The sequence below is a fragment of the Diabrotica virgifera genome, chromosome 4 (genome assembly GCF_917563875.1).
Source record: "Diabrotica virgifera virgifera chromosome 4, PGI_DIABVI_V3a".
Taxonomy (NCBI): domain Eukaryota; kingdom Metazoa; phylum Arthropoda; class Insecta; order Coleoptera; family Chrysomelidae; genus Diabrotica; species Diabrotica virgifera.
The window spans coordinates 100,876,471-100,902,863 of record NC_065446.1 but is presented as its reverse complement, the minus strand read 5'-3'; the positions used below and the strand labels follow the sequence as shown (position 1 = coordinate 100,902,863).

The following is a 26,393-nucleotide window of genomic DNA, read 5'->3' as shown; positions in this document are numbered from 1 at the left end:
GAAGATTATCAATAGTTGTAGCTTTGGAAACTGCGGCAAAAATTGCTGTGGACGAACAGTCAAACCATATTCTCAGTTCTTTCAGCCACGAGTTTTGGAGTCTTCCTACTGATCTTTTGCCCTGTACTTTATCTTCCAATATGATTCTAATTAATTCATATCTTTCACCTCTCAACATACGACCTAAGTAGGTACTGTATTTTCCTGTCTTTGATTACGTTAATTAATTATTTTTGTTTACTCACGCGGCGAAGTATGGGCGCGAAGTATTGTTGTTTAATCAACAATAACAATAACAATAACAATAACAATACGAAAAATAACAAACCAAACTCTAAGGATGCGTTCATACTCGGGTGATAGATAATAAGCGACATTTTATCGCCACGATATATTGCTAGGAAGGTTCATAGAGAACGGACGATAAAAATCTCCGCGACCATGCGATGATGATGGAAGCACAATTCATGCCAGTTAAAATTATGAGCTCAAGTGAGGAAGAAGTTGTAGTGGCTTATTGGTTTAGGCGTAGAATGAAAAGAAAAAGAAAATAATGGGTACATAATACTGCGTTGTCAAATAAAGATGTTATAATAAAGAGTAAAATATATTTTGAATTAAATAAATTACCAACATTTTTCTTTTTTTGTTAATTAATTTATTTTAACAAACATTTTTTGGATATCGTGTACAAATAATTATGTTAATATTTATATTACTGAATACAGAATTGAAGTCCCTTTCAAATTAGCTACGAGCCTTTCATCACTCGACCCCTAGTCTCATTTAAAAAACCATCACGCGGCTATTACGTCATCACGTCAATACGGATGGCGTCACTTGTATGATAATATGCCAAAATATCATATTTATATAATTTAAAAATAAAAATTAACCTGTTTCGGAATCTTTCCTTAAAGTTATAGTCCAGAAAGCCACTGCGCATCTGCTAGGAAAAATATTCCGATTAGGATTTTTTGCACAATCTTAGTCAAAACGGACCCCTTTTAACAAATTTGCATGTTGCCAGGACCAAAAGTGGTTCAAAAATTGTTTAAACGTTTTTTTTTTGTTTTTTTTTTCTAAAGTTATTTTTTTTTGCATGGAACAAAGTGTTTTCAGGTTTTTTGGATCATTCCAAATAGAAAAGGTCTGTAGTGACTTTTCTCTAAAGTTGATAGTTTTTGACATATAAACGATTAAAGATTGAAAAATTGCGAAATCGGCCATTTTTAACCTTCAAAAACTACGTGAAAAACTGAAAATTTGAATGTTTCCAAGGTAGCTGGATATTCTTTGAACATCAATTGATGAAATCCCGAAGAGTTTTTTGCAATACAATATTCAAAATTCCTTTGTTTTTTAATTGCTAATCAAGGGTACGCGACACTATTTTCCACCGTTGCATGTGTATACAGTATGGTGCAAATGAAAGGAATAAATTCATTATTTCGTAAACCGGCAACTTTAAGGAAAAATCCCGAAACATGTCGATTTTTATTTTTAAGTTATGATATTGTAGCATATTTATACTAGTGACGTCATCCATCTGGGCGTGATGACGTAATCGATAATTTTTTTAAATGAGAATAGGGGTCGTGTGCTAGCTCATTTGAATCTTCAATTCTTTATTTAGTAATATAAACATGTACATAATTATTTATACAGGGTGTCCAAAAAAATTTTATTTAAATTAAATTATTTCACACAAAAAGAAGCAGAAGGATACCATGTACAAAAATGTACACCATTAAATTATGTAAATGTTTATATTACTGAATAGATAATTGAAGAACCTTTCAAATGAGCTAGCACACGACCCCTATTCTCATTTAAAAAATCATCAATTACGTCATCACGCCCAGATGAATGACGTCACTAGTATACCATATATGCCACAATATGACAACTTGAAAATAAAAATCGACCTCTTTCGGGATTTTTTCTTAAAGACGCCGGTTTACGAAATAACGAATTTATTCCTTTCATTTGCACCATACTGTCGTCGGTGGAAAATAGTGTCGCGCACGCTTGATTAGCAATTAAAAAACAAAGCAGTTTTGAATAATGTATTGCAAAAAACTCTTCGGGATTTCATCAATAGATGTTTAAAGAATATCTACCTACATTGGCAACATTCAAATTTTCAGTTTTTCACATAGTTTTTGAGGGTTCAAAATGGCCGATTTCGCAATTTTTCAATTTTTAATCGCTTATATGTCAAAAACTATCAACTTTAGAGAAATGTCACTAAAGACCTTTACTGTTTGGAATGATCCAAAAAACCTAAAAAAAGTGGGAAGAAGAAGAAGAACACACGACCCAAGTAGATACTATATTTTAATTAATTTTTGTAATTAATTCTTTTTGTTTACTCACGCGCCGAAGTAGCTCATCGTTGATAACTTTTTGTACCCATGCAATTCTCCACATCCGTCTGTATATATCCTACTTGTCAAAGGGATCTATTTTTTTTCCTGTTTCAGAATCGATTATCCAACGTTCATAGCTATAGAGCAAGACAAATAAAACCTAGCATCTAATCATTCGGATTATGAGTCTCCAGAATAAGGTCTGATCTTGAAAAAAGTCTCTTCCCAATAAATATTAATTTTATTTCGGTACTTTATTACACTATTTTCCAGCTTTTGGGCATTTTCAACTACTTTTCATTTTGATGAAACCTGGTGATTGAATAACAAGACATGTTGGTAAATAATAGTACGGGATCCGATTCTAGGTCGACCTTCACCCATCGGCTTTCCGGATGAAACATCTGTTTTATTAAATTTCAAACATAGACAAATATTACTTGCATGGGTTGCCTATCAAAATCGTGTCATATCTATCCGCAAGAGGCGCGTAGGGTTTGAAATCAACAACTTAAGCACATTTTTGTGATTTTTTTAAAGTATGTTGTAATTATTTTATTTTTAAATTAAATAAACACATTCAGTACAATTCATAGATCATTAAAAAAACTCAGTAGAACTCAGAAGATGTATTGAAGAATAAGCCAACGGTTTCAAATTTTTAAAGACACCTCAAAAAACAATGAACATGGTAAACAAAAAATTCAAAAAGATTTTATTATCTTTTGAGTTTTTCGAAGTAACGCTGTCAAGTTTTTTAGTTTTATCCACTCTTGACTTTTTGGTATCACTCATAACTCAAAACAACGAATTTTTATGCAAAATAAGGGTGAAAATCCTTTTTAGCAGCATATTTATCATTATTGTTAAACAAAAAATAGCTCAACAGCGTTACCTCAAAGAATATCTAAAGAAAATATATTATACAAAACTCCAGGTGGGTCGGTCACGTAGTTTTTGAGATACAATATCTAAAGCCTTTGAAAAAAGCAGTTTTGAGGAAAACGGATTTAAAGTATTGTCAACGTTTATTATCAATTTCTTTTTTGTCTGTCAAATCGTAAAGTGATGCACACCGGAATATGTTTTTGAAGCGCGGAGTACTTTACAAAAGAGAATGAGAACAGCTGTTGACCGTTTCACTCTATGCTCAAGCTCACTGTCACGAACTTGCTGCAAAGCGAGTCCAAAATGGGAAGGTGGAGGGAGAGTATTGAAAATCCCTACCTTAGACTCGCTGTGCAGCAGGTTCGCTCCAGAGCGCTTGAACGTAGTGAGAAATGGTCAACAGCTGTTCTTATTCTCTTTTGTAAATCACTCCTTGATTCAAAAACATATTCCCCTGTGCATCACTTTACGATTTGACAGACAAAAAAGAAATTGAAAATAAAAGTTGACGATACTTAAACGCGGTTTCCTCAAAACTGTTTTTTTTTTCAAAGGCTTTAAACATTGTAACTCAAAAACTATGTGACCGACCCACCTGGAATTTTGTATATATTTTCCTTAGACGTTACTTGAGGTGACGGTGTCAAAATATGTTTTGTTTTATGCTTATTGTTTGTTTAATAATAATAAATGTGTTAATTTTCACCCTTATTTAGCAAAAAAAATTCGTTGTTTTGAGTTCTGAGTGATACCAAAAAGTCAAAAGTGTAACCATTTGAGTGTTAAAATTGAAAAACTCGACAGCGTTACTTCGAGGAACTCAGAAGCTAATAAAACCTTTTTGAATTTTTTGTTTATCGTGATCCAATGATGAGTTCTGGTGAAGGTCGACCTAGATTCGGATCTTAGACTATAATATTTTGACGTTTAGAATATTTCAGATTTAAATAAATAAATGATTGAGACAAAATTCGTTTTAGAATGTAAGGTGTACTATAGAAGAAGAGATGTTGGGATATTTGTAAAAGGTGAAACTAAGCCTCTTCCAAAGCAATATCCACATATAGTAAGTATAAAACTATTGTAGTATTTTTGATACAATCATTTGTAAAACATTTCCACTTGTTTAATAATTTATGATATATTTGTTACCGTCAATCGCTATGTATACACATCATGTCTGGTTGATTACGAGAAAGCGTTTGATCGAGTACAGCACGCCAAGATGATGTAAATACTAAAAGAAGCAGGAAAAAACAATCAAATTCTGAAAATAATTAGAAACCTTCACTTCAATCTTGAAGGTTGAAGGTTGAAGGGAGGTACATGAAGTAATTATTTATCAATAATTAAATAACTTGGTGACATAAAGCTCTTTTGTATTAGATTATATTTCCAAAATCCGGCGACAACCGAACAAATAGTTTAGCAACATTTAAATTGTTAATTAAAAATGTACGGTCTTAAAAATAACCAGAATAAATATTATACGCCAGAATAACTATGATTTTCCTATAAAAAGGCACTATATCTATCTAACGTACTTTACAAAATTGAAAATGGACTATTTGAGTGGCTTCGGGAATGTTTTAAAATTATAAATAATTTTTTGGTTTATAAACAAAAGAAAATCAGTTATTACTAACTAGTGCTGTCATGTCGCCAAAGGGGGGGGGTACAACAGCCTCCTTCATTTAGATGGTATTTTAGTTTTATCCAAGTTTTTTATGTATTTTACCCGTAGAACACGAATTTTTTGGGTAATAGTTGATCCGGATGTCCATAATATTGTTATAAACAAAGAACTTGAGGAATTACATAACAGCGATTTTTCGCAAAACAAAACATTTTTTTTTTATTTTTCGGGTCAATCTAAGCAAAAAATGTTCTTATAGTCGATTCGCTAATCTGAGACACAACTGTCTACACTACAATCACAATTAAAACGCACTATATAGAAATAAACAAACCAAGACACGTTGAATGTTCGAGGAGCACTCCCAAATTATGATTTGGAAGTGAACAAAGCTAATATAACCAAAGTTATGAACAAATAGTGTTTGAGCATTTTGACGCGTGCCAAATGCATACGATTTAATGCATGATACGTAGAAATTGCTTGTTTGCAGGCACTTGCACCTACTCGTTAGATTTTAAATGAGAAGTGAATTGAAAATATTAGTCAAGTACTTCGTGTTTATAGGTTTGTTTAACAATAAAAAACATTCATTTCTAGCAATACAAATAATCAAAATTGGTATAATTTAACTTGAGCTTTCAAATGCTGCAAGCAGAATTGCTATTTTATTTTTTAGTCAAAAGTTATTCGAATTCAAAAATTGAAGTTTTTCGATTTTTTGAAAATTTAACCGCGTTTTTCTCGAAAACTATGCATCCTACGAAAAAACTTGTTAGAACATTTTGGCTTAGCATGACCCAAAAAATATAAAAACATGTTTTGTTTTGCCAAAAATCGCTGTTATGTAATTCTGCAAGTTCTTTGTTAATAACAATCTCCTCGACATCCAAATTAACTCTTACCCAAAAGATTCGTGTTCTATGGGTCAAATACATAAAAAATAATGTGTGTGTATTATATGATTTCAACGAAATAAATATATTTTTAACAGTAGTTCATTTTTATTTTATTTAAATACTAAACTAATTTTAATGCGTATCACTTACCAAAAATAAAAAAAGGATAGGAATGGTCCGGATTTGATCCCAAGACATCTCGATCTGTAGCCGAATGCTCTACCAATAACGCCACGACCTCTCTGTTTATATAGTTTCTCGGACATAATGACAATTCACGGTAACAAACAGACGAAGTGAAGTATAATAAATGTAAAAATGTTTTAATAATACTTATCTTACTCCCGAGGATGACAAATTCAAAGACACAAAAATTATAATAAATATATTTACTAAAAACACTAATATATTCTTTTCGCACCATTTTTTGCACTGATATATACATAACTTGGAAGATTTAGCAACTAACGCTATACTGTCTGTGTGCGCATGCGCGCAGAATAATAAAAAATCACTCCTAATCACGCCTAAAGAAGTATAACTTCAAAAAAACTTGGGTAAGCCCATCTAAATAAAGGAGGCCGTTGTACCCCCTGGCGACAGCACTAAACAGCTCTAGATCTAATTACATAATTTTAAAATTATTTTTAGGCACGTATAGGTTTTGGACCTGAAGAGAGTAAAGAATGGTTATGTAGTGGTTCTTTAATTAGCGATAATTTTGTCTTAACTGCAGCCCATTGTCTTGAATCCCGTGAATAGTAAGTTAATAAACATTAGTTTATTGTTCACTTAAATTTTCATAAAAATAAATTTGAATGTTAGAGATTATAATAATAGGTTACCTCTAGTGATTTTTTCATTCGCTACTACTACTACGATGTTGGTTTATAACGTTCTGCGCCGTTGTCAGACGTCCAATCGCCACTTTGTCCGGTCATTCCATAGATCCTTTTGTATGTTTCTTCCTCTTACCTCATTCTCTATTCCTTCTCTCCAACTTGTTCTCGGTCTACCTTTTTTGTATTGCCTTCTGGATGCCATTTTAGTATTTCCTTTGGTATTCGTTTCTATCTACCCTTTGTGTACGTCCAAACCAAATAAATTGTTTTGATGGTAAGTCATTAGTTGTGATTGTTCGTTTGATTTCAAGTATTTCTTTAATAAGTTCATTGTTAATTTTTTCTTCCACATTTTCCTTCTGACCTTCTCTAAAAATCCATTTAAATTGCTAACAGCGTTGCCAATATTCCTTCTTACAGTGACGATACCTCACAGCTGTATAGAGTCATACTTGTCACCATAGACTCATTATGTCAATATGTACCCTTTTTCTTTCCTTTGCAGAGTATATCGCATGAAATATTGATACCTAGATATTTGTAGTCATAGCAGTGTAATCGTTTTGTTGTCCTCCAATGCACAAGTATTCGGTTTTCTTTTTATTTACTTCTAGACCCCTAACATCGTACCTTCTATTCTCTTCAACTAATTTTCGGGCTATGTAGTTTAAATAATATTAATCTTGAGTCATTCTTACGTGATCGTCTGCAAAGTTAAGCGATATTATCATAGTATTGGTGGTGAGTGGGATCCTCGTTCTACATTTTTGTTTTAATCTTTGTAAAGCGCTTTCGAAGTATATTTTAAATAAAGTGGGGGACAGCAACAGCGTTTATGAACAGCATCAGCAACAGCATCAGCGTTTAATAGAATTATGGAAGTTGGACATATGCCAGATGAATGGAGAATCAGTATATTAGTACCTGTCTACAAAAACAAGGGAGACATACAACAATGTACAAACTGCAGTGTTATAAAACTAGTTAGCCATACCATGAAAATATGGGAGAGAGTAATTGATAGACGGATACGTGAAGAAACCGAAATATCAGATAATCAATTTGGCTTTATGCAGGGCAGATCAACAACAGATGCAATTTTCATTGTAAGGCAACTGATGTAAAAATACAGGAATAAAGAGACCAACCCTCATATGGTATTCATTAATCTTGAGAAAGCATGTGATAGAGTTCCTGGAGCGATTCTGTGCTGGGCACTCAATAAGAAAGGAGTCCCTGGCTAATATATAAAGATTGTGAGAGATATGTATGAGGGAGTAACGACTAGTGTTAGAACAGGTGTGGGAGAGACTGATAAATTTCAGGTTAAAGTAGGATTGCACCAAGGCTCGGTGCTTAGTCCTTATTTATTCTCATTAGTTTTGGACCAGATAACAGCGAAACTACAGGGTAGCATTCCATGGTGCCTAATGTATGCTGATGATGTAGTGTTAATAGGAAATAGTGAAAGAGACTTAGAACAAAAACTGGAACAGTGGAGACAAGCTCTGGAGGAAAAAGTTTTAAAACTTAGTATGACAAAAACAGAGTATTTGGAATGTTCATTTAAAGATGGAGTTACTACAAATAAAATGGATGGTGAAATGATTGTGAAAAGCAATAGTTTTAAGTAGGTACCTAGGATCGGTATTACAGAGTAATGGAGAAATAGATAGAGATGCATGCAGTAGAATTAGGGCTGGATGGATGAAGTGGAAAGAAGCGAGTGGTGTGTTGTGTGACAAAAAAATTCCAATGTAGCTGAAGGGAAAATTCTACAAAACAGCCATAAGACCGGCTATGATGTACGGAACTGAATGTTGGGCAGTGAAAAAGAAAGAGGAACAACGAATGCATGTGGCGAAAATGAGAATGCTAAATGGATGAGTGGAGTGACAAAGAAGAATAGAATTAGAAATGAGTATATTAGGGAAAGTCTAGGTGTGGCACCAATTGATGACAAAATGAGAGAGCATAGGTTAAGATGATTTGATCATGTTCAACGTCGAGATGTTAATCACCCAATACGAAGAATAGCTGAAGTGCAGATTCCTGGAAAGAGTAGGAGAGGAAGACCAAAGAAGACCTGGGGGAGACGATTAGGCAGGACATGTTGGTAAAGCGGATTATTATTGATATGACCCAAGATAGAATTGTGTGAAAATGTAATTAGGGAAGCCGACCCCGCATAGGGATAAGGCAAAGAGAATGATGATGATAATGATGGGGGACAGCAACAGCGTTGCTTCAATACCTTTGATTTCACGAACCCTGCTGGTATTTTCTTCCAGTTTTATTTTTGATATAGGTTGATTGTATAGACTTTGACGGCGTGAATTAATTCTACATTAATATTCGTACTTTCCATTGATTGTTTTAGCTTCTTCAGTGAAACGCTATCATAGGATCCACAAGGAATAATTTCCTGTAGCTGGCTGTATATCATTAATTACAAAAATTGGAGAAAAATCTTCTGCGTAACAGGTATATTTATTTAAAAAAAACCAAAAAGGTCTACAAATACAATACAAAACGTTTTCGCTCTAAAGAGAGCATCATCAGTGTTCTTTGCAAGCTCTACATGCTAAGCCACGAAAAATACATGGGTTAAAACCCTTAAAATGTCGACTAAATGTGTTACATTAAAATATTAAATGCTAAATCCTCACGATGCATGGATGAAATTACTAAGAATCTACCCTAAGGCATTATATGACCTTTCACGAAGCAAGTGGGATGTTGTAGCCCTTTTTTGGGGTTTTTTAAAATAAATATACCTTTTACGCAGAAGATTTTTCTTCAATTTTTGCTATCATAGGCTTTTCGGCCACCGACGAACCAAATATGACCCTCTTGATTCCATGTCATATATTTCCGTATTATTTGTGTTAAGGAGAAAATTGCGGTCAACTTTTAGATGCTCTACTACAGCATCTAAATATTCGCTCTCGATTCGATATTTCAAAACCACATAATTATATTCTACTCATTGATTCGGTAACAACTATTCCTGTATGAAGCTTTCCATTCCTTAGAGATTTCGCTTTTGTTTATACATTCTTGAAAGAGTTGCTGAACATGTTCGTATAATTTGTTCATTCCCTATTTTATCCATTCTCAGGGTATATCCCTGGTCCGGGTGCTTTGGTCATATTCAAATTTTTACATACTTTTTAAATTTCTTCTTTTGTATTATTAGCGAGCCTACTGTTGCAATTCTATATTGGTTAGGTTTCCATGTACTTGGAATTCCACTCAAATCTCTACTAAAACTTCTTTGAAGTAGTCTTCCCACTTTTTTAAGCTGTTTATTATATCTTGACTCCTTTATTTTCTCAATTTTTGTATTAATTTTCAGCTTTCTAGACTTTTATTTCTTCCTAAATAAGTATTTATTACTTGACAATTTCAAGTTATTCAGTTATTCCTCAACACTCGTTCTTTATGAACCAAATAATAAACCAGATTTATCTAACAAAAAAAACCTTTACCAATATTATTTTAAGTTTAATCCTGTTGATTTATTGTTTTTTAGTGGAGAAGCCAAATGGGTACGTTTAGGCGATTTGGATATATCATCAGATAAAGATGAGGCTGATCCACAAGATTTTAAAATACTTAAAAGAATTCCTCATCCTAACTATTTGGATTCTATAAAATATAACGATATTGCACTCATACAAATAGAAAAATATATTCATCGTTCTTCATTTGTCTATCCAGCTTGTTTACAATCTAAAAGATTAAGTCATGGTAAGTAATTTCAAATAATACTCAAACTAATAGACAACGAATCAATAGCAATAATCACAAAGATATTCCACAACATATACAACTCTGGAGAAATACCAACAGAATTAGCCCAATAATTGACCGTTTTGGAGTGTAATTTCCAGGGGCAACTCCGAATTGCATGAAAATTTGGATTTAGGTTCTACTTACCCTCCACTTGAAAGTTGAATTTGTGCTGTTGGTTGCTTTTACTTGGGGGGTGACATTTACCCTTCTCAGGGGGTGAAAAACGCGTGTTTAAAATAAGGCCGGAAATGGATAAATTGACTTATTTTAAGCACCTTTTGTCCTATAAAGTTTTTTACGTAAATCAATACTTTTTGAGTTATTCGCGATTTAAAATGTTGATTTTTCGACAAAAAAACAACGTTATCAGACCGTTTTTCCCAAATAACTCAAAAAGTAAATATTTTATCGAAAAAAATAATTTTAGCAAAAGTGTAGCCTATAAAAAAACGAAAAAAAGTGTACGCAAAGTCTAAAAATTGGGTAGAAGCAAAGTTGTAGCTCATGAAAAATACGTTCTTATTCGTCTAATTCCAAATCGAATAATTCAACGCGAAATCACCAAGAAAGAAGCGTTTTTCGGGAAAACCTTATGAAGATTTTTAAAGAATGGAAAACAGCTTATTATTTGTTTTTTACAAAAGTTTACAGCATCAAAAATAAACGAGTTACACTGAAAAAGAAAGTTTGCCCTTTTTTTTTGGAAAAAAAATCGTGAAACCTCCCTCTATTTAGCACCCCAAATGAAAGTAATCGTTTGGATTTACCATCTATTTTAACTGTATGTGTATTGATTATATGATCTGTAAGTTTGACTGGTTTGAAGTGCTTATTTTTGAAAACATTTGGTTTTATATTAAAAAAAATTTCTAGAAATTTTTTAAAATTTTAATTTTTTCAAAATTACTTAAAAAGTATTAGTGATAAGGAAAATCTTAAAGAGCAAAAAATATGTAGGTTTTGCTATTATAAATATGCTAGTTTCATTTTGTTTCTCCGTAAGACAAAAATTGGTTAAGATATGGCAGTTCAAAATTTGCATACACTCGTGATTAGTGACCCATTCAAGCTTTCTCAATTATAACCCTTTCAAAAATAAATACTTTAAACCGGTGAGACTGACAGATCATATAAAAAAATAGATAGGTAAGTAAATTGTTTGTAAAGCGGTAGCGATTAATTTCATTTAAGGGGCTAAACACGGCGAGATTTTCGTGATTTTTTACAAAAAAAAGATAGCCAAATTTATTTTGAGCATAACTCGCTTATTTTTAATGCTAAAACTTTTGTTAACAATTAAAACAAAGCTTTTTATAAGCACTTTAAAAAGTTTAAATCGGGTTTTCCTGAAAACTGCGTACTTTTTCGGTGATTTCACCTTGAAATATTCGATTTGGAATTAAATGAATAAGAACGTATTTTTCATGAGCTACAACTTTGTTTTTATTTGATTGATAGACTTTACTGATACACCATTTTTTTTGGGTTTTTTATAAGCTACACTTTTGCTAAGGATATTTTCTTCGATAAAATATTTACTATTTGAGTTATTTGCGAAAAACCGTCTGAAAACTTAGTTTTTTGTCGAAAAATCAACATTTTCAATAGCAAATAACTCGAAAAGTATTGACTTACGTAAAAAACTCTATAGAACAAAAGTTGCTTAAAATTAGTCAATTTATCCATTTCCGGTCTTATCTTGAACGTATGTTTTTTCACCCCCGAGAAGGGGTGACTGTTATCCCCAAGTAAAAGCAACCAACGGCACAATTTCAACTTTGAAGTGGAGGGTAAGTGGAACCTAAATCCAAATTTTCATGCAATTCGGAGTTGCCCCTGAAAATTACACGGTATCGCCGGATTTCCCGTTCATTTACTGGGCTAAATGGGTGAAGTCTGGGTTTATTGCACTTCCAAAAAAATCAGGAGACGAAAAATGCAAAGAATATCGGACAATAAGCCTGATGAGTCATCTCCTAAAATTGTTCCTAAAGGTAATCCATACTAGAATCTACAAGCTTGAGGTTGAGCGAAAGTCAAATTTCGCTCAACCAGTTTGGGTTCATAAATGCTGTTGGTACGAGAGAGGCTTTGTTTTCAATACAAGTCTTATTCCAGAGATGCAGAGACGTCAATTGCGACGGATATGCATGTCTGGTTGATTACAAGAAATTGTTTGATCGAGTACAGCATACCAAGATGATGCAAATACTAAAAGAAGCTGGAATTAACAACCAATATCTGAAAATAATTAGAAACATTTACTGGAATCAGACGGCAATCCTCAAAGTTGACGGTGAACACACCGAATATGTGAAAATCATGCGCGAAGTGAAACAAGACTGCATTTTGTCCCCCTAATTTTCAATCTCTACTCTGAAAGAATATTTATTGAAGCTTTGCACCAAACTGAAAAAGGTATTCTACTAAACCGGTACCGGCTAAATAACATCAGGAATGCAGATGACACCTTAGTATTTTCAGACAACCTAGAAGACCTACAAGTCCTCATGAACAAAATCACGTATTACAGTCAACAATATGGACTTAATATAAACGTAAAGAAGACAAAGCTTATGACCATTAGCAAGAAAAAGATAACAAAAGGTCAACTCTACATCAACCAAACCCCTGTAGAAAGAGTGAGGCACTACAACTACCTCGGCACCATAATAAATGAAGAATAGACCAACAACCAAGAGATAAAGCGCGCATCGGAAAGGATAAATCAACCTTCAACAACCGTATGGGGTCTTCTTCAAGAGCCACAAATTTTCTCTTGGTATTGTAACGATATGATACCTCCACAAGCGATGAGCTGCCTTACCAGAGACGACCGGAGGAGTGTCAGCGTTGGCGCATAGCACCACTGGAGGAAACCGAAGGAGAGAGCATCGAGAGCATATTTAAGGCGAGCTAGGAGAATGAGAAAATCAGTCATGGCTAGCGAATTGAACTAACCATGGCTCAACAGCTGCTGCTCGCGTATTGAACGAGCATTAGCTGGCTCGGCAATAGATGCACCGTATGTGAGGTGGGACTATGCCTAGGCGGACGCCACAGTAGTGGCGTGGAGTCTTGCCATGAGCGTTATCGCAGTGTGCGGTAGTAGCGAGGAATGATCTCCGGATCTGAATATAGGGCTATGTTGATTTAACGTACCGAGATTGTTATTGTATATAAATATACTGTTTATCGTATTATTTTAATGTTGCTATTATCATCGGATAACTGTAAGAAAGTTTAATATTGTTTTTCCTTTGCAGAAGACGGAGTTATATTTTATTTTATTTGTTTTAAACTGTATATAACTATCTTTAATATGTTTACTTTATTTTTAACTTGTGTTTTACTGAGTCTGTCGTCCTTAGAAGAACTACCCGTTACAGTATAAAAGTAAGAATGATGATATGCTACGTCTTTTCTGTCCTTTTTTATAGTTGAGTCATGGAACTTGAAAGATGATATTATGTGCGGAAAATTGGAAGCATTTGAGATGTGGCTATATCCGAGAATTCTAAAAATCCTATGATTTCATGACTATTTCATGAAACTTTCTTTGTGAGGATTGTGATTATATCATATTGTTCTGAAGCTATTTCTTTGTGGCATTTTTATAATTAACTATTCTAATTGGGAAATAAGCCACAATTTAACTTGAAAAAAATAATTTTAATAACGTTTCGACATCCATATCGGATGTCGTTGTCAAAATACAAAATACTAATAAATTAAACAAAAATGTTGTTGCTTACTAAAAACTTCTTCTAATAATTTAATTTAGTCTGACTCATTTACATCGTCAATTTAGATTATATCAATTTAATTTCCTATCTCGAATGGCTCCTAAATATTTGAAAGAGCTTATATATCGTTGTCGTTGGATTCACACTGAGCTGTCCTTATACATTACCTCTTTGCTCTTATCAAGTATAAACAAAGCATACTATATACAGGGTGGGCCAAAAAAATGAGTCCACCTCGATATTTGGCAGTAGTTATTAGATTTTAAGGAAATCCCGAAACAAGTCGATTTTATTTTTATATTGAAATTTTTTGGCATATATTTCAACTAGTGACGTCATCCATCTGAGCGTGATGACGTAATCGATGATTTTTTAAAGGGGAATAGGGGTCGTGTGGTTGCTCATTTTAAAGGGTGTTCAATTCTCTATTCAGTAATATAAACATTGACATAATTATTTATATATAGTGGCCAAAATTTTTTTTAATTAAATTTATTGACAAAAAAAAGGAGAATATAATGTAATTTATTTACTTCAAGTTTTATTTTACTGCTGTCAGAAATCAGAAAAAAATGGTTTTTTCACAAATAAACATTGCTTTTGCTAAAATTAAATGTTCAAACTTCCAAGAGGCAGTTGGATGGCGGGAGCTGGCTTGAACATTGAATTTAAGCGAAAAAGCAATGTTTATTTGTGAAGTAAACATTTATTTCTGTTTTCCGACAGCAGTAAAATGTATTTTGAATAAAATAAATTACATACATTCTTCTTTTTTTGTCAATTACAATAATTAAAAAAAAATTTGACACCCTGTATAAATAATTATGTTAATGTTTATATCACTGAATAGAGAATTGAATCCCTTTTCAAGTGAACTACCACACGACCCTTATTCCCATTTAAAAATATCATCGATTACGTCATCAAGCCCAGATGGATGACGTCGATGGATGAAAGCCCAATAACTACTGCCAAATATCGAGGTGGACTCTTCTCTTTGGCCCGCCCTGTATATTACCCTCTATCTCTTGTAGAACCAAGTATGATAGCTTCTGGCTGGGGTAAAACAAAATATTCTGAAGAAAGTAGTAACTTTTTGCTACAAGTTTATTTAAAAGAAATCGGAACAAAAGAATGCAACAATTTTTATAGTGATGCAAAGAGTTCCTTTCTCCCAAATGGTATTAACGGTGATATGATGATATGTGCTGGAGGAGAAGTAGAACAAGATACGTGTCAAGTAAGTAGTTTTCCTTTTTCTCTCTCTCTCTCTCTCTCTCTCTCTCTCTCTCTCTGCTGCCTTCCCCCTTATGGAGTATTGGGCGCTTATGGGTTTCTTAGCCAAAAGTGAAAGATGGCTAACTGGCTGGATCAGCGATGTAGTTTTTCTTAATTAGGTATATTTTATTTTCCATTGACATCTAATATACAACTTTTCATTATAATGTAATTTGAATGTTTGAAAATTTCTTTTAAAGAGGCAGATGTGTTTAACATATTTTTAAAAAAATGTTAAAGTATTAAATACGAATTATTATAAAATACATCACACTTAAAAAAGCGGTACCAACTAAAACAAAAATCGGAGTCGAAGGACTTAATATGGAATCCACGGAATACTCGTACTTATACAGACAAATAATATCAAAGAAGATTACTGAAAATGAAATCTTAGGAAATTATATCATCGAGAAAAGCTAGGAAAGACTCAAAAATAACATCATTAATGCAACAACACAAGCACTTGGAGAGACAAAAGAAACCGAGACTTACAGACATATCAAAAAAGAAAATCCCTTGGTTTAGAGACGAAGTGAAGGTAAAATATGAAGAAAAGAAGAAGACCGTTTTACAATACAGAACACAACAAACACAACAGTCATATAACCACTATAAATAAATACTTTAGTCAGACGAATAAAAATGTAACATTGGGAGAGCTTCTCAAAACAGATGGAACACGATGTCTATGGAACACAAAGAGAAATATGAACTAATGAACTAACAAAAAAAGACACATTCAGAATTAAACATATGCATCTTCTTCTTAACGTGCCATATCAAGTCCCCCTGACGTTGACCATTAACATGGCGAAACTGTCTCTGTCTCGAGCTATTCTAAATAGGTGTTCTGCTTTCTTTATTCCTGTCCACTCCCGGATATTCTTCAACCAAGAGGATGCTTTTTACCAATTCCTCTGCATCCTTCGATTTTACCCATCATAATAAGTTGAAGAATATTATACCGGTCTCCCCTTATTACTTGTCCAAAATAGGCCATCTTTCTATATTTGATGTTATAAAGCAGCTCGCGGGTAGCATTTGCTCTCTTAAGGACTGCCACATTTGTCAGCATAGCCGTCCATGGTATTTTCAGTATACGTCTGTGCAGCCACATTTCAATGGCCTTTAAACGGTTAATGGTGGATATTTTTAATGTCCGTGCTTCGACACCATACAAGAGGAGTGACCAAATGTACCATTTAATCATGTGCTTTCGAAGTTGAAGTTGCAAGGTATAAATGTCGAGCGGGCTACCTCGATTCTACATTTTATCTCTTTATCTGGATCTAGTTGTTCAGTAATATGGCAACCAAGATATTTAAAACTGGGTACTCTTTGAATTATATGACCATCAACATATAACCGTGAATCTTGATGGGCCAAACGGCTAAATACCATGTATTTTGTTTTTGAACAGTTTATATTTAGGCCAAATTCTCTTCCCACTGTGTCAATGGCATTTAAAAGGTGTTGTAATCCATTCATATCATCACTTAAAATAACTGTATCGTCTGCATATCTGATTGTATTTATCAGAATTCCATTAGCTTTCACACCCCATTCCAAATTATGCAGCGCTTCCATAAATATTCCATCTGAATATAAATTGAATAAAAGTGGGGACAGTATACAACCCTGTCTGACACCTCTTTGTATTTTGCCTATTTCTGTTAATTTTCCATTTATGCAAGCTGTTGCTGTTTGACGCCAGTATAATTTTTCTATGATTCGTACATCTTGACTATCAACTCCTTTATCCTTTAAAATTTGTAATTAATTTGTGATGTACTCGCTCAAAGGCCTTCTCATAGTCAATAAATACAGCAAAGACGTCTTTCCTTTGATCTCGGTATTTCTGCAATAACACATTTAGTGCAAAGAGTGCGTCCCGGGTTCCCAGTCCATTTCTGAAGCCAAATTGTGTTTCATCCTGGTCTTCTTCAAATTTATCTCTGATTCTACTGTGAATGATAAGTAGAAAGATTTTCAAAGTGTGGAGCCATAAGGTTTATCATTCTATAATCGCTACAGTTTCTCGGACGTTGTTTTTTTGGTAGGGTTATGAATTCGAACTTTACCCAATCTTCAGGGATATCACCAGTCGAATAAACATCATTGAAAAGTTTGACTAGTATTCCAATGTTTTCCTCATTTATGAGCTTTAACAATTCTGTAGGTATGTTGTCGGGACCAACGGCTTTCTTGTTTTTTGCCAACATAGGCATACTACTTTTAATCCCTGCTAAAGTTGAAGATAATGAACCACCAACACCAAAATAACGACAGACGAAGAAATAAACATTAAGGTGGGAGATGTAAAAGAAGCATTAGGTACAGGAACACTAGCAGAAGAACAACCAGGTTTTACGTCGGGAAGATCATGCACCGTCGCTATATTTTTAATGAGTCAATAACAAATGAAATCATTCGAATAAATATAACCGGTATATTTATGTTTCTTGGATCTAAAGAAGGCAGGGTCAATCCACTTATTGTGTTGAAACACGCTCAAAGTCCCCCCGTCTAAATATTTGAAATTCCGACCCAGTTTAACTTTCGCTACGCCCTGTATATCGATCTTCCGCATAGTGCAGAGTATGGCGTTATTCACTTCTCACGGGTTTAGATGCTTGTTTCGTTGTTCGTACAATTCTCTGAAATTTGGTGTACGAAAGTACCCCAAATTGTTTATATCCTACAAAATTGTAAACGGAATATTTTTCAATAAACACCAGCGTTGATGTAGCTTGCAAGATACAAGGTTTTTGTGACATTTACAGTCTTGAGTTATTTTCGTCGGTATATCCAAATAGCTAGAGGAAGTACCCCTGCAGAGTTGCAGACTAGAGTATAAAGGTTTATGATATTTACAGACAAGAAACCTATTGTATGTGTATTGGGACAAGAAGACTCAAGCTAGATAAGCCGATGTTTTTAGTAGAACTATTAAATATTGAGTTCGCAAAAACTAACTGTAATAGTGTGAGTCATAGCATTTCGTGAAAACTTAGGGATCTTGTTGTTGAGAAGATAACGAGTACGTATTGGTAGAAGGCGAAAATCATGACATTTATGGGATGCCCTGAATAAGTTTTCTTGCCACCTGATTGGTAGAGAAATGTTTGGTATGGCCGCTATTGGTCAAGGTAGGAGGTAACTTCTTTTTTTTGGGGGGGAAGGAACCCAAGTTTAGAAGGAACAAGGTAGAACTGAGAGAAGTCAGTTCCACCAGGGCCATCATGAAGTGCAGTCACCGAGTTAAGTTTAGTTTTGAGTCTTAGAGGGCCATCATCATGGCAGTTAAGTTCCATGAGGGCCATCATGATGTTGAGTTGAGTTCCAGCAAAGTTCTGTGAAGAGTTCCATCAGTGTTTCAAAATGTAGTTAATTACCAAGTCTTCGGCCGGCTAAGAAATTAGCACGGCAATGCAGTATGGTGGATGGAACGGAACTCCGGAAATTTTCTCGCTATTTTTAAGCGAATTGTCGTTAATTAGTAGATACCATTTTTGATATTTCGTTTTTTCGTGCAGTCAGAATCAGAAATGATGTCGTATAAGTTTTCCTTCTTTGTTTGTTACTAGTTTCAACCTCCTTGTTGAATACTAAGCTTGCTAGTAAATTTTGTTCCAGTTTAATGAACTTTTTTAAATAATTTTGTTCGAGTAAAAGTAAAATTTGATCCAGTTTAACGAACTTTTAAACTATTTATGTTCGAGTTGAATGCTGAATTTTCCTATAACTTTTTTTATAAACAATGGATAACCTCATGTACTGTTTCCTGTAGCTATGAACAATGTGAAGTGTTTTTCGTGTTAGTGAAATAGCGTTTTGAACTTGCGGACCAACCGGCAGACAGAAGAAAATAGGACATTCATTGTAAAGGTATAATTTTTATGTTTGTAAAACTTTTTCGTTTCATCTTTGTTTATTTGGTAATCTGGTCTCTAATTGTAACACAGAGAGATCAGAGATTAATTTTTTTGTTTCTAATAAATAATGTTTGATTTTCAACATATAATTTATTTTCTTCCCTTCTCTCTTGAATCGTAAGAACATTAAAAAATTTACTGAGTATAGAATTCTGAGTATAATATATTGAGTAGAGTAAATAAGGTAAGTTACGTTATAATATTCTGTATATTATGTATATTTTTTTTATTTGACTGTTTTCTGTTTTATTTTGATTTAATACCATTTTTCTTTTAATATTTGTTTTTTTTTGTATAAATTCTGGTTCCTTAGGTAACCAGTGGCGCCCAATATTTTATTTTTTTTCTTTATTTTTTATTTCACATCCATATTCCGATTTTTCTATCTTTCTAATTTTTCTAAGCTAATAAGAGTATATCATAACATCTTATAAGAATCCACTCTCTTATCTCTTGATGACTTGAGCTACCGATGTACTAAAAAAATTATGTAGCACGAATTTTGTCAAATCTAAGTATATCTTCATGTTTATCTAATTTGTCGTGTATCATAAAAATGACTTCCATTCGCGCAACGAGCTACAGTATGCAAGAGAGACACCACTAGGAACAGTTAAAATGATCGAAAATATATATCACTAGAGCAATACAATAAAATTAAAGATGGAACTAAGTGACCCAATAAAAGCGAGTAATGGAATAAAAAAACTTAAAATAATCTACTATGCAGGCAACGTAATAATACTAATCTCTCAAAGTGAAGGTGAATTATAACGTATGCTGCACCCATTTAATATAACCGCAAGAAAATTTAACTTCCCGAAAATTTAAGAGATTTCAGTTTCCCCAAAAAAGATAAAATGCATAGTTATAACAGTAAATCTACTATAATAAGATGTAAATTGGAGTTAAAGGATCAGATAATAGAATAAGTGATGGAGTTTAAATACATAGGCATCACACTATGTAGCTACGGAAAGCTCGAAACAGAAGTGGAAGATCAAATGAATAGAGCAAACAGAGCCGCAGATTGCCTCAATGAAACAATATGGAGAAATAAGAATATCCGGGAAAGAAATGAAAGGCGAAATTTTCAATACAGTCATCAGGCCAAATGACATACTCTGCAGAAATACGACATGATACAGAGCGGAGACAAAAAGAATGCTAGAAATTGCGTAGATAAACACAGAGCATGAAGTATAGATATACGCCGGATATGCAAGTTGAAGAATATCAAGGACTAGGTAAGGAAGAGTAGAAATGAACGATCATATGAGCCGAATGGCAACAAATAAAGTTAAAATGGAGGGAAATTGTAGAGAGGGCCAAGTCACACACGCTGCTATAATAATAAAAGACAAAAGCGAACTGATTCTCCGCAACAAATGAATCAGAGAGCCCAAAAGGGCGGCAAACACTCCGCCAGGAGTGAATAAGGCATGATGATGATGAAAGTTGTAAAGATGGCAAAAGAGGGTTCCCTAATAGGAAGTCGGCCAGTGGGAAGACCAAAAAAAAACAATGGAACTACAAGAACGATGTACTATACTAAATTTACAGTCAAGATGCAGTAGAAATAAACAAACCAAGACACGTTATTTGCTACTAGGAGCACTCCCGAATCATAATTTACAATGTACATGTTACGGCAAAAGTACATAATTGGTAATTGTGTACAATTACCGGTAATTGTATATAATTACCAGAGTCCACGGCAAATGTAGGAAATTATTTTCAATTATCTACTTTTACCGGTAATTGTATACAATTACCAAGGACCAGCGGTGAAAGTAGAAAATGACGAAATAAAACAATAAAAATTTCAACAGCTGTTCAACAAGTGTGATTTTTATTGAACTGAATTAAAAACTAAAGACATTTTGTTTAACCTGAATTGAGTTTTTTGCCTGAATTAATACTACTACTACTGTACTTACTATTTGTTGTGGATTTACACAACTTTCCGTTTTGTTAACATTTACATTTATCTGTTTAACATTTACTTTTGCAAGAACATCGCTAATAGCCTCGCCTACCCGACAAAGACGTTTTTCTAATATACTCGCGCAATGAAATGTTGAGTTTTGGAACCATGTCTAGAGAAATGAATGATTATTATTTGCAGATGGTACGTTGATTTCTGCTTTCTACATGTGGCACTCTTCATTTTACCATATCACTGACATTACCAGAGGGAAATTTCAAGTTTGATGTTTTAATCATTTTCTTCATTTGCTTTTCAAGACCTTCCTTTGCATGTGTTCGTTTAATTGCAACAGAATCTCGCCTCGCTGTAATTTGATTAGAAAATAGTTCATCTCGAATCGCATTAGATTGATTTACTGATGGTTGTTTAGGTTTTTCTGGTTTTCGTTCTGTTAGAAGCTCATTTGGTCCATCCGCTTCTGCTTCTTTACGTTTTTCATAATAGGACCAGACTGGGTTTCTTTCACTTGTTCTTCTACTTCCAAATCTTCAGTAGAAATATTTTCTAGAACATCTTCTGGCAGGGATGAAGTTTTGAAACCAATTTTGGCGGGAACCCCAAACATAGCTTCATACGGACTGCACTTGATGCTAGAAGTGTAAGCTCGTTTCTTGGCGAATTGTGCAGATCGACGACCTTCTGACAAGTTGTTTGTTTGGTTGCTTTCTATCCAGGAACTTATAGGTATATTTTCAATGTGTTTGTTCACACGTTCAGCATATCCTTATGACTGACTGTGTCTTGGCCTACCGTGCACTATCTTCAAATATTTTCACACGGAGCGCAGTTCTTCTATAATTATGTTAAAGAATTTTCGTCTATTCCATTGTTGCTTTGAAGAATGCTAGGAGCTCCAAAGTCACGAAATATCTCAAGAAGAACTAATGCAACTTCTTCTGCACGTTTTGTTTTCAACGGCCTTAGTTCGTACAAATTTTGTTAAGTGATCTTGGTAGACAAAAATTAAGGTACCGTTCAAGTATTACGTAACGCATTTCAAAAATTGCGTTACGCAATAGTTAAACTCCCATAAGAGTGCGTTACGTGGGGGGGGGGGGTTAAAAATCTTCAAAAATCGCGTTACGTAATACTTGAACGCTCCCTAACTTGAATTCATTATCTGCTTGAGCTTGCATGTATATCAAATCTATTTGACATATATTATTCATTTCTTTTTGACAGTATGTTTCACCACTAAACCTTTTTTTGGGAACTTTAGATTTTTCTGGCAAGTTTCACACAGAAATTCCAAATAGATCGTTATGATTTCTACAGTTATGTATTGTGGCATTCTGCTTGCGTGTTGAGCGTTATAATTTGAATTTCGTACTTTTACCAAGTTCCTCTGAGAAATGTATACAATTACCGGTAAAAGTAGGAAATAAAGGGTTTTTAAAGATAATTTCCTACATTTACCGTCGACTCTGCTAATTGTATACAATTACCGGTAATTGTGTACAATTACCAGATTATCTACTTTTACCGTAACATATATACTGTTATATTTCTATTTGATATGAAAATTAAAATTTGATAATTATAAACAAAATTCAATTTAATATAAAATATTTTCAATTTTCTCAACCACGGGCATATAAATTTAGAACAACCTGTATACAACAAATTGTTATATTTAATTTTAAGAAGTGATTAGAAAAAGCTTACGGAACTCGGGACAATGCGCTTAGAAAAAACAAAGTGAATGGCGCGTACCATTATCGTTGTTCGCGGAAGGTTCGATCATTAGCCTATGCTAAATAAAACTCAAGTGAAATCGATAATAGGTCATTATCGTTGTTCGCGGAAGGTTCGATCATTAGCCGATGCTAAATAAGACTTAGTGGAAATAGAGAATAGGTCATTAAATTTTGTAAATAGTAGAAAGTAATTTTAGAATGGGAATTAACTATTTTCTTTGAAATCCATTAAGCATATTTAGAAAGATTAAAAATGGGTTTTGAGGAATACTGCGAATGAGAGTTGGTGGTGGAAGGTTGATTTGTGAATCTGGAAGGGATATTTAGAAAGTAGGGGAATGAATGACAAATAGAGATCAGAATGTTTTGAGCTGTGGAGAAGTGAAGTCCAGTAGTAGACGGTAGTGTACGGAGAGTGAGAAAGCCGGTGTAGTTCCGTGAGTGTGGAGTATCTCTCGTGGAACGAGAGGTAGGCCAGGTTGAGAGTAAAAGAACCTCCTTGAGCCAAGAGTGTCCCGGTAGCTGATTGCAGTTTCGAAAAAGGTAGAATACAGCATCACGACAGAAGCAGGTACGAGAGCTATACGAGCTAGTTTTCAAAGGAGAACATTACTGAAAGCCAGGACGTGGTTTTGATCGCAGCCAAGGATAGCAGGAAACGGGTCTTGTGTGAAGACATTCTCAGTTCACCAGAAAAAGGTCAGTCTCATTTGTTTGGACATGAATGTATGGGTTTTTCGTATTAAATACCACATTATAAATTGAAGAACATAATAAATAATATCAGAAAAGCTTCATCAAACTTAAATAGAATTGTTGCTAATAAATCCTAATAGTTAAATGTTAATAAAAACTTTCAATTGGAAACCAAAAGGAAATAAGATTCCCATTTGTAAATGTAATGTTTAAGAAAAATAAGATCTAGCAAATATTAAGCAGTGATTGCCATTTAAATAAAATAAACAATATTTTGATTATAATTGTAACCCATATGTGTGTATTATTTTACTCTTTTCTTTCCTATCCCGATTAGGAACCACTGAGAAATACTTAGAAGCCACGAGAGTAAGTAATTAATTTTATAATTCGCCCTGAGATTGAAAACATATTGATATGTGATCTGGTAAATTAATTAGATTATGATTAATGCATTGATTAAATTAAATGACATATAAGAATATTATCTCATATCAATAATCAAGATCACATCAATACATTGTAAATCCCAAATCATTATTTCCAAAGTATATATTGTAAATTATGATTCGGTAGTGCTCCTAGTAGCATTTAACGTGTCTTGGTTTGTCTGTTTCTACTGCATCTTAATTGTAAATTTAGATTAGATATATTTTATCTAATCTAATCTGTCAATTTATTTTATAAAAGTTGTTTATACTTTTAGGGGAATTCAGGTGGTGGTCAGCTTCAAGTCAGAAATAGATACAAAAATGTTTCGGATACAGGTTTCACTATAGTTGGAATCTCATCCTTTGGTAAAGCATGTGGTGATACTAGGAGCCCTGCAGTATACACAAGAGTTTCATATTACCTAGACTGGATTGAAAGTATTGTGTGGCCTCAGGAATACAAAAAAGCGCACCCAACATTCAGACCAAGACCAAAATAGAAGAAGATGTATGTTCTGAAATATTTTGTATTTGTGATGAAAAGTTTGTGTAAATGAATGTATTAAAATAATTCTTCTTTTATTTGTTGACAGTCCTAGTGATGTAAAATTTCCGGGAAGATTCGAACGCCGGAAAGTTTCCGGAAACTTTCCGGGAATATTGGAAACTTTCGGAAACTTTCGGAAACTTATGGAAATATTGCATTTTTATTAAAATTATTATAGTAAATTATACAAATCAGTAGCTAGGTTTACTTATTGTTGTTGTATTCCGACTACAGAAAAAATTGATCTGTTAAAAATTAAATCTCCAAAAATACTTTTAAAATTTATTTAACTTAATTAAAAAAAAATACTCTGAATATTTGTTATTAGTCATTCTGACTATTAATTATAATTAAAACTAAAAAAGATATTTAAAAAAAATATTAAAATAAAAAGATAACATTACAACAAACAAAAGATATTTAAAAAAAATATTAAAATAAAAAAGATAATATTACAATAAACAAACCAAAATTGATTATATAGGAACTTACTTCCGGTAATCTGTATTACTATATATTATATATACATCCTCTACACTAATAATAGGAGATTTCAACGCTAAGATCGGACAACGACTAGAAGAAACTGAAAGCTATATTGGTGAATTCGGCTATGGTGTTAGAAATGATAGAGGAGAAACCCTTGTGAACTTCCTACATAGCAACAAATATTTTGCAATGAACACATTTTATAAGAAAAAACCGCAAAGGAAGTGGACGTGGTTATCACCAAACGGAAAAACACGGAACGAAATTGATTACATCATGTGTAACAAGAAAGATATCGTAGAAGATGTAACAGTAATAAATTCGGTCTCTCTGGGAAGCGATCATAGAATGGTTAGAGCTAAACTAAGAATTGGGTATAGCAAACGTAGAACTAACTTTAAGAACACGACACAAATAGATACAGAAAAGCTAAAAGCCGATAAAGAAAAATATGCTAGTAAATTAAAAACCGCCCAAGCACTGAATCTAGAACAAATCAGCATAAATAAAATTAACTCAGTTATAACAAAAGAACTATTGAATACCAGCTCTGAAATAGCGACCCGTCATAAAAATAAAAAATCCAAAATAAGTGCAGAATCGCAGAATATGCTGAAACAACGAAGAGAGCTCTTGTCACGAAACAAAAGAAATACCACAGAATACAAGGAACTTAACCGACCCATACGAAAACAGATAAAAGACGACATTAGAAAACAGCAAGAAGACCATATAGAAGAAGTGATAGAGAAAAATCGAAGTCTGAAATATACCAAACCGAAATTAGGCAAGAAAAATATTATAGCTATAAAAAATCAACAAGGCCAACTAGAAACAAGCAAATCTCAGATATCGAAGATAATTGAAAACTTCTATACTGAATTATACCATTCAAAAAACGATCCCCCCGACTGTTCAAAGCAAAATCTGAAAAGGCAAATAACAAACGTAAACTCTGAATTAATGCCCGAAATAAGCGAAGCAGAAATAGAAAATGCACTTAAAGAAATGAAAAGAAATAAAGCACCGGGTAACGATGGAATTCTGGCAGAAATGCTGAAAGACGGCGGTGAAGAAGTTATCAGATACCTAAAAATACTTTTCAATAAATGCCTATTTGAAGGAAACATACCAAAGGAATGGAAT

General features: G+C 33.5%; 1 protein-coding gene across 1 annotated transcript in view; it reads left to right on the top strand.

Annotated features, from left to right (window-relative positions):
• The window catches only part of LOC114330249 (phenoloxidase-activating factor 3-like), a 36,209-nt gene extending 11,427 nt beyond the window's left edge, over nucleotides 1-24,782 (top strand). The window contains exons 3-7 of the mRNA XM_028279573.2: nucleotides 4,241-4,326; nucleotides 6,447-6,556; nucleotides 10,173-10,390; nucleotides 15,216-15,421; nucleotides 24,487-24,782. Of these exons, the coding sequence (XP_028135374.2) occupies nucleotides 4,241-4,326; nucleotides 6,447-6,556; nucleotides 10,173-10,390; nucleotides 15,216-15,421; nucleotides 24,487-24,711 (845 nt within the window). The 3' untranslated portion in view covers nucleotides 24,712-24,782. The remainder of the gene's footprint in view (nucleotides 1-4,240; nucleotides 4,327-6,446; nucleotides 6,557-10,172; nucleotides 10,391-15,215; nucleotides 15,422-24,486) is intronic.
• Nucleotides 24,783-26,393: the final 1,611 nt, after the last annotated feature.